The sequence below is a fragment of the Pundamilia nyererei genome, unplaced genomic scaffold, assembly GCF_000239375.1.
Source record: "Pundamilia nyererei isolate P.nyererei 1_Seehausen unplaced genomic scaffold, PunNye1.0 scaffold00009, whole genome shotgun sequence".
NCBI lineage: Eukaryota > Metazoa > Chordata > Actinopteri > Cichliformes > Cichlidae > Pundamilia > Pundamilia nyererei.
The window spans coordinates 3,394,480-3,408,127 of NW_005187410.1; the positions used below are offsets into that span (position 1 = coordinate 3,394,480).

At 38.6% G+C, this 13,648-nt stretch overlaps 1 protein-coding gene across 2 annotated transcripts in view; it reads left to right on the forward strand.

Moving 5' to 3' along the window:
• slc4a10b (solute carrier family 4 member 10b) overlaps nt 1–13,648 on the forward strand; it is a 29,979-nt gene that overhangs the window by 13,777 nt on the left and 2,554 nt on the right. For both annotated transcript variants that reach the window (XM_005723411.1, XM_013908387.1), the window contains 19 exons: nt 64–249; nt 2,934–3,022; nt 4,393–4,550; nt 4,654–4,741; nt 5,285–5,431; nt 6,298–6,401; nt 7,166–7,340; nt 7,497–7,630; nt 7,811–8,056; nt 8,193–8,298; nt 8,640–8,801; nt 9,092–9,205; nt 10,605–10,766; nt 10,875–11,126; nt 11,335–11,403; nt 12,253–12,426; nt 13,077–13,196; nt 13,298–13,365; nt 13,455–13,555. In XM_005723411.1, the coding sequence (XP_005723468.1) occupies nt 64–249; nt 2,934–3,022; nt 4,393–4,550; nt 4,654–4,741; nt 5,285–5,431; nt 6,298–6,401; nt 7,166–7,340; nt 7,497–7,630; nt 7,811–8,056; nt 8,193–8,298; nt 8,640–8,801; nt 9,092–9,205; nt 10,605–10,766; nt 10,875–11,126; nt 11,335–11,403; nt 12,253–12,426; nt 13,077–13,196; nt 13,298–13,365; nt 13,455–13,530 (2,630 nt within the window). In that variant the 3' untranslated portion in view covers nt 13,531–13,555. The remainder of the gene's footprint in view (nt 1–63; nt 250–2,933; nt 3,023–4,392; nt 4,551–4,653; nt 4,742–5,284; nt 5,432–6,297; nt 6,402–7,165; nt 7,341–7,496; nt 7,631–7,810; nt 8,057–8,192; nt 8,299–8,639; nt 8,802–9,091; nt 9,206–10,604; nt 10,767–10,874; nt 11,127–11,334; nt 11,404–12,252; nt 12,427–13,076; nt 13,197–13,297; nt 13,366–13,454; nt 13,556–13,648) is intronic.

Here is a 13,648-nt window from a genome sequence, read left to right on the forward strand (position 1 = left end):
ATCATTTGCTCAAGATTTAAGTGCAAGAAACTGAATGCATCAGCTTGCGTTTGTCTATCTTAGACATGGTCTTAGACCACCAGGAGTTGTACTCACCACTGGGAGATGAGCTCAGAAAGAAAGTGCGTGAAACACTACTGAAGCAGCACCATCACCAGAACCAGAAGAAGCTGGCTAATCGCCTGCCACTTGTACGTTCCATCGCTGACATTGGCCGGAAAACATCTGAGCTTCATCTGGATAAAAACGGTGAGAAAACCTGAGAGTCTGTCTCCTATAAAATAATATTCTAAAAAGAAAGAATCACTCTTTAGTTAAAGTGGTCACAACATGTTGCCTTATACCAACTGTTGGAAGTGTTCTAGTGTGTATAATTTGTGAATGCGCAATATGTGTATGTGTCTTTAATACATATGGTCTTAACTTGTGCATATTTCCATCTTTTGCTCATTCCTCATTCTGTCCACAATCTGCCCACCCACCTGCCACAGCCCCACTCAAGTGAACAGGTGCTGGTTTATACACTATGCCCTTGCCCCTTTACTAGCTTTTACTCAAAAAACACATTGCAGAGAGGCTTCTTGTGATTTATGTTGGCAACTCTCATGACTGGCAACTCAAAATAGATAATTTTGGTAGACAGAAACAGTTAAGTTAAAGAGAAGATTGAAAAGAAAATGTTTAATAGGCTGTATAAAAAAATGTTAATATTGGTCTTCATGGTGCAAAAACTATTTGATTGAATTTTGGGCTGAATTTAGTAACTGGAAGCTCTATTTTCCACTATCTTTGCCAGCTACATTTTATAAGCTTAAGGTTTGCCAGAATCCCAGATCACTAAATTAGTTACAGAACAAACCAAACTGTTTGTTCAAAGATTTTCTCATTTGAGGGTGTTCTTAGTATTGTTTTATTTTAACAGGCCGTTTTAAAGCAACAATCTGAGATAAGCTCCACGTCATGTATTGTGAGTGTATTAGACACTATAATTAGTGTTAATTTTTGACCCTGCTGCTTAATGAATACAGAAATTAGGCCAAACCTGTCAGGCAGCTTGGCAGTGATCACGCTGATGAGCATGGATTTTTTTAGACAGCAACACTGCTGAAATTCATTTTTTAAATCAATAATTGCTCCAGAAAGTTGTACTTATCTCTGTGTGATCATCCTCATTTGCCTTTATTTAATGAAATTAATCAGCTACTAAGTGCAGGTGACCATGGAGTGTAATGAAACTAGTTACAAAGCAGTTCATTAATAGATATCCAACTGAACAATAAAACAGAAGTAATTCAGTTTTTAACAATTTATTGAATAATTAATATTTGCATTCAAATACTTCATCATTTACTAAGTTTTGTTCAGATTTTATGTTTTCAGTTAAAGTATAAACTCAGATGGTCGCCATCATTAGCTGTTCAGTTTTTCGTTAACATGTGGCAGCAACAGACATGATTGACATGTTGAAGTTCAAAACAAGCATCAGAATGAGAGAGAAAGACAATTTAAGTGACTTTGAATGTGACAATAATAAGATTGATACCAGATGGGCTGGTCTGAGTGTTTCTGAAACTGCTGATGTACTGGGATTTTCCCACACAAATATCTAACGCGTTTACAGAGTGTGAAAGAGAGAAAATATCCATATCCGGTCTTCTTTTTGAGCTGCTCTGAGTTGCTCTGAAGGCAACAGTAAGTCAAATGATCACTTGTTACAACCAGGTATGCAGAAGAGCATGTCTGAATACAAAAAATATGTCAGCCCTTGAAGCAGATAAACTGCAGCAGCAGAAAACCACATCGAGTGCCACTCCTGTTAACTAAAAACAGGAAAGCAGGGCCAGAATTTACACATACTCACCAAAATTAGACAATAGAAGACTGGAAAATGGTCTGCTATGAGGACTTTGACCTCTGCTGCGACATACAGATGGCAGAGGGAGAATTTGACATTAACAATATGAAAGCATAGCTCCATCCTGCTTTTTATCAGTGGTTCAAAAATTGCTGCTGTTGGTGGTGTAATGGTGTGGAGGATATTTTCTGGTTTTGACTTTATGCCCTCTGGTATCTGGTCATTGTTAAATGCCACAGACTACCTGAGTATTGTTACTGACTGTGTCCATTGTCTTTATGACATGGTGACGGTTGGTCACTATGTCACCAAGCTAAAATAAACTTAAATTGGGTTCTTGAAGATGACACAGAGTTTATTGTACTCAAATGACCTCCACAGTCACTAATCACAATCCAACAGAGAACCTTTTTGAATGTGGTGGAACAGGAGAATCTCATCATGGATGGACAACAGTAACTGTGTGACGATATCATATCAATATCAACCAAAATCTTGGCATAATATTACCAGCAATTTGTTGATTTATTTAAGGCAAAATGGGATCCTGTCTAAGCACGGTGGCACGGTGGTTAGCACTGTTGCCGCACAGCAAGAAGGTCCTGAGTTTAATTTGCATGTTCTCCCCGTGTTTGCGTGGTTCTCTCCGGGTACTCCGGCTTCCTCCCACTGTCCAAAGACATGCACTTAGTGGGGATAGGTTAATTGGTCAATCCAAATTGCCACTAGGTGTGAATGTGCGAGTGAATGTGAGTGCGAATGGTTGTCTGTCTCTGTGTGTTGGCCCTGCGACAGACTGGCGACCTGTCCAGGGTGTACCCCGCCTCTCGCCCTATAATAGCTGGGATAGGCTCCAGCGACCCTGAAAAGGATAAGTGGACGCGAATGGATGGATGGATGGGATCCTGTCTAGTACTAGCAAGGTGTACCTAATGAAGAGAATGCAAATTGTTAGCTTCTGCTTTTCCAAAGAAAAACAAAACCCCCCCCCAAAAACCCCCCAAATCTATGACACTTATAGATAAAATTAATTCATGTGTATTTTGAGCTAATTAAATATCTGGTCTGGACTGTTCAGGTCAGCTGACCGCCTCCCAGTCTCAGTTAGCAGTTCAAGATGGAAAAGGGGATATCAGTAGAGATAACAGCTCTGTGGACTTCAGCAAGGTATGGTACACAATTTATACAGGTGCAGGCATAGTGTGTGTAGTATATGTGCAAAAGCCTAGAAGGTATATATATTGCTCTATGTATGCTATATACAATACATTTATATAAAAAAATGCCAATTCTTCAAAATATTATACATTTTCATATGTAGACTACTCAACATATAAAGAATAAAAACACGCATTAGTGTGCCAGTAAAATGTTTGCATCATAAATGTATTTAATGCTTGAAATAGTAATTGCAAATAACAATGACAATAAAAATAACAATAAAAAGATACTTCTTGGAAATCCAGTGTGAATATAAGCATATACATAACACTATCAGATATGAGAAAAAGAGTGTGTCATACCAGACTCTGAGCAGACTATTACTTTATTGTGTGTCATTGTTGCCATTTTAATGGAAAGGTCATCTAGTAAGGGATTAGGATTATAACCCTGTTAAGTATATAAAAAAAGACTGTCACCACAGATAATAACCACAACCACACACACCAATGATCGAAATAAAATCCTCACTGAAACCATTTGCATAATGTTTATGAGTTTAGCCTGTTGTCTAGGTCAGTGAATTAACTGCTTCATGTGCTTTGCCAGGAGCACTGGGACAGTTATAAAATGCACTGTGCTTTTATAATGGTTGAGATAAACAAACAAAAATCATTCACAGAAGAATTTTTCTTATAAAATAATACACATATGTTTTCCAACTGCAGGTTATAATTTACTTTAAATACAAAGAATAATTATTTCTCTAGTATAAAACTTCAAAAAATTCTCAATATTGCACTATTTTTGAAAGTCAACACATATAGAAATAGGAATTTGTTTGGTATCTGAATGGTTGCAGCACATGCATTACTGTGTATGTTGTGAATATTATTTGCGTTGGCACTAGCAGCTGCCCAGTAATACAGTAAAACTAAAAAAAACGAACTAACTAAAAATACAAACTACCAACAACAAAGGATAAAGTGACTGAAAGAGGATTATTTTTATCATCAGGAGCAGGTTTTATATGCTATTAGGCATCTTATTTGCTTGGAAATGAAAAATAACCTAGCCTTATGAGTTATTATGCAACAAATCAAAGTAATATTTGTTTTTTTAACACTGTTGTGTTATATTTCATTCACTCACCTGCAACTAATTTGACTGTTATGTCCTCTGACACATAAATCCTGGGCAATTTCAATCCATTTAGTCTGAATGTCATTTAATATCTTACATTTGGGGCTTATTATGATGGTAAGGTGTAAAATGTGGTGCCACTATTTTAAACCATTCTTATTGTGAGACCTGTTTGGATGTTATGCTAACCATGAAGGATATTATTAAGCACTGTTCTTTGTGGCCTTTTTCAGATAGACATTCATTTCATGAAGAAGATCCCACCGGGAGCGGAGGCCTGCAATGTGTTAGTTGGCGAGCTGGAATTCCTGAACAAGCCAGTGGTGGCGTTTGTCCGCCTTTCACCGGCGGTTCTGCTCAATGGACTGGCTGAAGTCCCGATTGCCACAAGGTCACTACAGTATGATGTGCCTAAACTAGGTCGAGATCACAGAAAGAAGTCAGCCACATTTGATTTGACAAATCAAATTAAAATGATGTGATTTTGCCTCTAGGTTTCTATTCATTCTCCTGGGTCCCTTGGGTAGAGGGCCTCAGTATCATGAGATTGGGAGATCTATTGCAACACTGATGACAGATGAGGTAAGAATTCACTAAGGGAGAAATATTACCAAGTTGTCATTCTGAAGGGAGTATTTATTCATTACTGTTTTGAAGAAGTGGGTAGATTGGTGTAAATGTCAGTCAGATGTCATACTCAGACTTTCTGCAGGCACTTTGCATAAATTCACAGCCCAGCAGAACTCACCAAATTTCAAAAGTGATGGAACATTTCTCAGCGTGAAGTACAGCTCAGAGCTTTAATGACATGCTCTTGGTGATTACTCAGCCCCTGTGCTCTCCTTTTCTGTCTGGATCTTATGCTGTCATCCACCATAACTGTGGAAAAGAGAAAGTCTGAACTTAATTACAAACACACTGTTTGGAATAAGCGTAAATGAGTCAGTTAAATTTAGTTTGTGCAGCACCTGTCAGGTAATCCAAAGGTGAAGCTGCTGTAAACCGTCCCTAAGTGTAAATCCTCTTTTAACAGATATAAAAAGTGATGGCTGTTGTTCAGAGAGTGTTGCATATACACTGCACCACACTGATATAGTGCATATAAACATATGTCTCTGCTTGCAGGTTTTCCATGATGTTGCCTATAAAGCTAAAGATCGAAATGATATAATTGCTGGTATCGATGAATTCCTTGATCAAGTGACAGTCCTGCCTCCTGGGGAATGGGACCCGTCTATACGGATAGAGCCACCAAAAAATGTACCTTCTCAGGTCAGTAGGAATTTTATTAATCAGTTGCTGACTTTTTAAATTCAGTCAAATTCAGGAACTCTTTAATATTTGATAAAACTGCGCCTCTGTAGTGAGAACAAGATTATTATTTCCACTGACAATACTTTCTATGCAGATCATTCCAAGAATCCATGCAAAACTGAGCCTTCATTCAATAATTGTTTTATAAGTTACAGGCTCTCGAATTATACAGACTGGATCAAAAAATTTGCCAATATTTTCTATCCTAAGTTCTTAATTAAAGGAGAAATTCCAGGGCTGGAAAACATATTCAAGCTCTGTTAAAAACTCCAAGAAAACCAATTTTACACTCGCTTAGAGTTTCTAAATATAAAGACAATATTGTTGTTTTTTCATAGTTGCTTATAGTTTTTAGATTTTCTGAAACAGTCACCATGTGATGGGTCTCTTTTTTAGTCTAAAATTTGACACCAGGCCTATCCTAGTGCCATTAGAAAACTATGGGATTTTAGGTTGGAGAAACTGAAGTCAAATAATTTTTGACTGAATGATCCATTTGGCATTATGGCTCTGTGCTGGGACATCCCCATCCACCCAGGAAGAACAGCTGCAAGATGCCAGCACAGATAGAGAGCAAGCATCAGTGATGACAGATATGACATTGATGAGGCCAGACAGAACAAGAAGGGTTTGCAGATGCACAGCCACTGTGAGCAGGTTAAAGCAGCTTAGATAGTGCACCATACATGAGATTTATCATTTGAATGTATAGAAGAGTATCACGTAAGGCATGAGCTGATTGTGTGCTGGGATTGCGGCTGAGCTTGACTTTTGACCTGCTTAAACTAATGCTATGCATCATTTGTGCCTTGTTTGTTAAACAGGAGAAAAGAAAGAAAAGTAACATTTTACCAAATGGATTAGTTGAGGGGGAAGAAGAAGAAGAGCACGATGCTCATGGCAGCCCAGAACTGCAGCGTACTGGGAAGTGAGTCACTTTGTGCTGAACATTGGGGGGGTCAAGATCTCTGTCTAAATAAATAAATAGATATGGATAAATTTCCAGATGATTAAACATGCAACCATTTTGCTGGTAATACCTGAAATGAGTAAAGAAAATCAACAGCCTATTTATGCAAGATTATTCATAATTTTATTGGGGGGGTTATATTGGTTGGGTCTGATTATTTCCAGGGGGGGTCATAACCCCCCAAACCCCCCTGGAAATTACGCCCCTGTGAGTCACCCAGGAAGTTTTTTTTGTTTTTTTTCTCAAAGGGAACCGTGATCACCAGGAAGTTAAGATGTTCACTAAGCCACCTTTTTAAGCATAAATGTGCTGGAGATAATTTAGGATAATTCTACTAAGCGTCTAATGATTCACACTACTTTATTTGGTGTGTTTTCTCCTCATGTGTTGTACACATAAAAGGAGTTTGAGGTTGAATCAGCTGTGCTTCTACAAAATGTAGACTGTGATGCTAATCGGCTATTCCTGGGGAAACTTGGTCTGCAGTTGCAGTGATAAAGTGGTTTCCATAGAAACATTCTATCTCCAGATCTCAGCTTTTGCAGAGAGACTTTATCCGTCACGGGGAACTATTACACTAAGCCAATAGCTGAGCACTGGGAAGGCAGCGAAAGGAAAACAAGTTAGGGGAAAAAAACTAGCTCATTTAAATTAATAAAACTGTCAAAATGAAAAGCTCAGAATGCTGACACTAATATTTATTCATTTATTTATCTTCCCAGGTGGTTTGGCGGTCTCATTTTAGACATCAAACGCAAGGCCCCTCACTACCTGTCTGACTACACTGATGCTTGTAGCTTACAGTGTGTCGCCTCTTTCTTATTCCTCTACTGTGCCTGCATGTCCCCTGTCATCACCTTTGGAGGACTTCTGGGCGAGGCAACAGAAGGACGCATAGTAAATCACCTTCCTATAAATGTTCACGCTGTTCTGCAAAGACTAGCTTCACACTGTAGTAGAGTTTCACTAGACAATACTTGTAGTTCAACATCATGAATCCCTTTTCAGCATATATATCCATTAGTAATTTCTTTGTCCTTTCCCATCCCCCAGAGTGCAATTGAGTCACTGTTTGGAGCCTCACTGACTGGAATTGCCTATTCCCTGTTTGCCGGGCAGCCCCTTACCATTCTGGGGAGCACGGGGCCTGTGCTTGTTTTTGAAAAGATATTGTTCAAATTCTGCAAGTATGTTTTTTTTCCTTGACAAATGTCGAATTTTGTTTTGTTACATTGTCTGACTTGAAAATGAATGTATTGGCCATGAATTGATCTCATGGACAAAAAGCATGCAGTTTTATTTTAATATTGATTTTCCTCTAATTCGCAATATTTCAAAGACAACTGTTCTTGTTAATCTCAACATAGGGAGTATGGCTTGTCCTATCTGTCACTGAGGACCTGTATCGGCCTGTGGACAGCTTTCCTCTGTATTCTGCTGGTGGCCACAGATGCCAGTTCCCTCGTTTGCTACATCACACGTTTTACAGAGGAAGCCTTTGCCTCACTCATCTGCATCATTTTCATCTACGAGGCCTTGGAGAAACTCGTCCACCTGGGGAAACACTATCCCTTTAATAAGAACAACAACCTGGACAAACTCACCTTGTACTCGTAAGTGGACATTAATTCTCATAGCATGGGCTGTTTAAAGTAATGCAGGAATAATTTTGAAGACCATTTCTTAGCCATACAGTAAATCCATGATGACAGATTATTAACTTACCCAGATGCTCATGTGCTACCACAGATGTTCATGCGTTGAGCCTTCTGACCCCACCAATGGCACCCTGAAGTACTGGGAGATGAACAACATCACTGCTTCAGAAATCTATTGGGAAGCACTGGAGGTCAAGGTATTACTGAACCACTAAAAAGTATTAAAAAACAAAACAAAACCAAAAAGCAAAGCATGAACAAATCTGTTAGTTATGGTAGTTTTATATGTATATAAGACATATTTAAATACTGATTTACATGGGGACAAGTTTGAAAAGCATTTATTTAGGTTTTCCACCTTAAAGTGACATCCTTTTCCAGATGGGAGAGATAGAGCAGATTAAGGGCACGTGTGTTGGATTATATTGGATTACTCAAACTGCACTGCAAATCACTGTAAAAGCACATTTTGAAAGTTTTTTGTAGACATGGGAGTTCATAAACCCTGTAACGAATAGTTGTGCCCTGTTCTCTGCAGGGCTGTATTGAAAATCGTGGGGAGTTTGTGGGCAGTGCCTGTGGACCTCAAGGACCCTACGTTCCTGACGTTCTCTTCTGGTGTGTCATTCTCTTCTTTTCCACGGTCTTCATGTCAGCTTTCCTCAAGGAGTTCAAGTTCAGCAACTACTTTCCGACCAAGGTACTGTCCACAGTCTGTTATCAGTTTTGATAGTGTATCAAGATTATGACTGAATCATCAAGAGAAAGGTACTAGTTGTCACTAACTTAGCATGTCTTTACTTTTGTTGCACAATGCAGTGGCACACTCTAGTGGTCATACTTAAGTATAGCATGATTAAAAGGCAGTAGTGACTCAATTGATTGGTTTCTATTAATTAGTATTAATGAAACCCATACATTTATGGATTGTTTTAAGTTTTTTTTTTTTTTAACAAACACCCCTCTATTTTTTTGGTTTGTTTTATTTAGGTCAGGTCCGTTATCAGTGACTTTGCTGTTTTCATCACTATCCTAACCATGGTCTTGGTTGACTATGCCTTAGGGGTCCCATCTCCAAAACTGAAAGTTCCCAGTGTGTTTAAGGTGAGCCAGAGCATACAATAAATTGTTCAGTTCAACCTTCAAAATGAAAGATTAAATATACACAAGTCTATCTCAAAACAGCACACACATACCCACACACACAACCCCAGTTCTGAAAACGTTTGGACACAGAATAAAACTATTTGCAAATCTCGTAAGCCCCTTATTTAATTAAAAATAGAGAAAAGAAACACATCGATGTGTAAAGTAGGAAACACATCTCAAAAAAAGTTGCAGCGGGGGTGACAAAAGGCTTCAAGCAGTACTAAAGCAAAACGACTTGAAAAACAAAGAAAAAAAAAAGCAATGTAGTCAGGCAGAGTTCACCATTCTCCAACATGTTTCCCAACTTAAAATGTCAACATCTACAGTATAACACCATGAAAAGACTCCAGGAATCTTGAAAAATCATGTCAAGGCTGAAAATCATTATTGTCTTAGGAAAACATGGACCTTGCATCCTGCAGACTAAAGAGGAGAGGGACCACCCAGCTTATTATCAGTACTCATTTCCAAAAGCCTGCATTTCTGATACTGGTACAGGGGCGCATTAGCACCTATGGAACTGGCATCTTCCACCTGTGGAAAAGCACCATCAGTGGTGAAAAGTGTATACAGGTTTTGTAGCAACATATGTTCCTATCTAGAGGACATCTTTTTCAGGGAGGACATATCTCAGCAAAACAGTGCTAAAGTGCATACTGCGGGTATTACAACAGCATTGCTTCACAGTAGATGAGTCTGGGTGCTGAACTGGCCTGTTTGCAATCCAGACCCTTCACCATATGAAAACATTCGGAGCATGTAAACAATGAAACAAACAAATAATGAAGCAAAAACATGACAAAGAAGACCCAGGACTGATCTAGTCTGACCTAGCTCTACATCAGACTAGAATGGGGGAACAGTCATTTACCATAAAGTTCAGCAGCTGGTCTCCTCAGTTCCCAGATGTTTACTGATGTTAAAAGAAGAGGGGATCCTACACACTGATAAACATGGTCCTGTCCCAAGTTCAGAATGACCTAATATTTAAAACATTAGATTAAACATTAGATATGTTTTTAATCTTCTATTGTGAATGAAATGTGGGTTTATGAGATTTGAAAATTATTCTGTTCTCTTTTTATTTACATTTTACACTACATCCCAACTTTTTCAGAACTGGGTTTGCATATGTTGCTGCCCTTACTGGCCAGAAGAAGATACCCATCTATGGTGACTTTAAGGGATGGGGAAATGCACATCCCAATACACAGTGAATACACAATTTAAATACACGAGGACAGAGAATGGAGATTATGACTCCCCATCACTTGCTATGAGAATTCCTTTAAAATTACTCTTGACATGCTATTTTAATGTAATCACCTAACCAAACGCAATATTTTCTCATTAGCCAACAAGAGATGATAGAGGTTGGTTCATCACCCCATTGGGGCCTAACCCCTGGTGGACAGCAGTCATAACGGTGGTGCCAGCTATGCTTTGTACCATCCTTATCTTCATGGACCAGCAGATCACGGCTGTCATAATCAACAGAAAGGAACACAAACTCAAGGTACTTTCCTGCTTTCCTACAGACTGCAAATGAGTTGCATAATATCTTGCTGAACTGCATCAAAACAGCTCAACTTTAACTTTATTAACCGGTATCTCCCCTCTCTAGAAAGGCTGTGGATATCATCTAGATCTGTTCATGGTTGGGGTTATGCTAGGTGTTTGCTCTTTGATGGGGTTGCCATGGTTTGTAGCAGCCACCGTCCTCTCCATCACCCACGTCAACAGCCTGAAACTTGAATCCGAGTGCTCAGCTCCCGGGGAGCAGCCCAAGTTCCTTGGTATCAGAGAGCAGCGCTTTACCGGGCTCATGATCTTTGCTCTTATGGGGTGCTCGGTCTTCATGACATCAGTGCTCAAGGTGAGACGCTCGTTTGAACTCATTCTGCAGTTATGATCACAGTATTATTAAATGTGACTTGAGTTACAAAGATGCTTACTGTTTTATATCGCTATTTTCAACGCCTTAAAGCATTTGAAACATACACAGGTTTTTGTGTTTACACTTAATTTTTCCAAGTATCCCTCAGGAACTGTATGAAATATATTTCTCTATTGTTGATTTTCAGTTCATACCCATGCCTGTGTTGTATGGAGTATTCCTGTATATGGGAGCATCTTCTCTCAGAGGCATTCAGGTAAAAGTTGTTGGAATTTCACAGTAATATGTAATTTATTTGCTGAAATTATGCATGTGAGAAAATAACATGTGTTATTTTTCCTATAGGATAATCTGTGTAGGCTTTACATTCTTGCTTAGCCATCATAGGGGATCGCCTCCATATTGTCTGGCTGCCCAGATAAGAAGAGCTAATTGGTCTCTAGCGTGTTCCCATCTTAAAATGATGGGAGCTCACTAAAATAGTGCTTATTTTCACTATTTTTAACAGTTGCCTTTTTAAACTTCTTTTCAGTGGTCTGACTTATTGTTGCTACACATTCACAGAGAAACTTTTCACTTGCCTTAGTGTTAGACTTTCTGCACAAGCTTGTCAGGAGTCTAGTCTGCTTGGCTTTTGACGCTTAAAAGGGAATTTATTTTTGGTTTATAAAAGCTTAGCTGTTTGACCTAAAAAAATAAATAAAGCAGTGTTATATCTATAGGTTGTTCATTATAAACTTATACTGCACATCTAAACCTTACTCTGATTTTCTAAGTATAGGCTTTATAAACAGCTGATGCTCTCAGAAGCTCTCAAGAAGATTAATATAACCTTAAAGCTCCTTTATGGCAAAGGGGGAAATTGTATGTTTAATCAGGATTAAAACAGCTGTCTATGGCCTCTGGAGTGATGAAAGCAGACTCAATCATACCTAAAATGTCTAACTTTAAAACCGAAATCATGAGATTGCATTGTAGACAGAGAGCGATTAATCTTAACCTTCCATGTGTTGTGATTTTATAGTAATAATGCTCACATTTGGACTATTTTTAATCAAGAAGTAAATAAGTGTAATAAATAAGAATAATTACCTTTCCTTTGCAGTTTTATGACCGTCTCAGATTGTTCGGTATGCCAGCCAAGCACCAGCCCGATTTCATCTACCTACGACATGTACCCCTGAGGAAGGTGCACCTCTTCACCATCATCCAGCTCAGCTGTTTGGTTCTTCTGTGGACCATCAAGACATCCAGGGCTGCCATTGTGTTTCCTATGATGGTCAGTAAACAGCGCATTTTCCTCACACTCAAATATATTGGTTGGGGCTACAACCTTTAGGAAAACCAGAAGGGAAAAAGAGCGTGTGAAAGCATTGATGCACATGGTCGAAAATGATCTGTGATGATGTATCTGACATTCCTGTGTTGGTGTTGTTCCTGCACCATCATCATGAAACTGGTTTTCAGTTTCAGCATTGCTGTTAACCTGTTGTGATGTTACAGTGTTGAAAAATTGAAGAAGAAAAAAATGCATTTGTTTATATAAACCTCTCTCCTGGAACAAGTGTTCCAAGTGTTTTCTTTATTAATTTATCCAATATGACAAATATACAGCAAATTTAAGTCACTCATGTCGGTTTGCTTGTAATAGCTTTCAATAGCATTGGCTAACCTCTTGGCTAATGCTATTAAAAGCCCAGACAGGGACTGGTCAGTTTCATTGTTGATTCTGGACCAACACTGTTATGATGACGTAGGAACACCAATACAAGGATATCAGATCATACATAAAAAATGCTGTATATGTTAAGTTTCTTACATACTTTGCTTCATATTAAAATAAATAGATCTAGCTCCTCAGCACAGTGTCCTTCGTTATTAAAATGGTTCCTTGAGTCATCTGTTTGTTCTTCTGTGGCACTTCTGTAGGTGTTGGCTTTGGTGTTTATCAGGAAACTGATGGACTGTATCTTCACCAAGAGAGAGCTAAGCTGGTTGGATGACCTCATGCCAGAAAGCAAGAAGAAGAAACTAGAGGATGCTGAAGAGGTGTTTTTTCCCTTCCTTCCTAAACAAATGGCATTGTACTAATATTTTGTTACTATTTACATGGCTTTAAAATGAGTTGCTTTCATTTATTAAACCTTCAGGAGGACGAGGAGCAGAGTATATTGGCAGAAGATGACGGAGTAGAGCAAGTGCCATTAGAGGGGTATAAGTAAGTTTTAGGGGCAGCATTTAAATGCTTTTGTAAATGTTGATATTCATATGGACTATATAAGTGAATTTGTGTGTTGTATTTTTTAGAGGAATACCCATCATCAACATCACAGATGAAATGTCCAAAGGCTCTTTTGGAAATACTTGGAATGCCAGTGGTTGAGATACTTCAAAAAGAAAACAATATGGTAAGAATATTTGCATTGCATATTTGCAACATTTTCATACTTGTAAATCCAGTGCAGGAACTAGTTGTGCATCCACACACATACACATACACA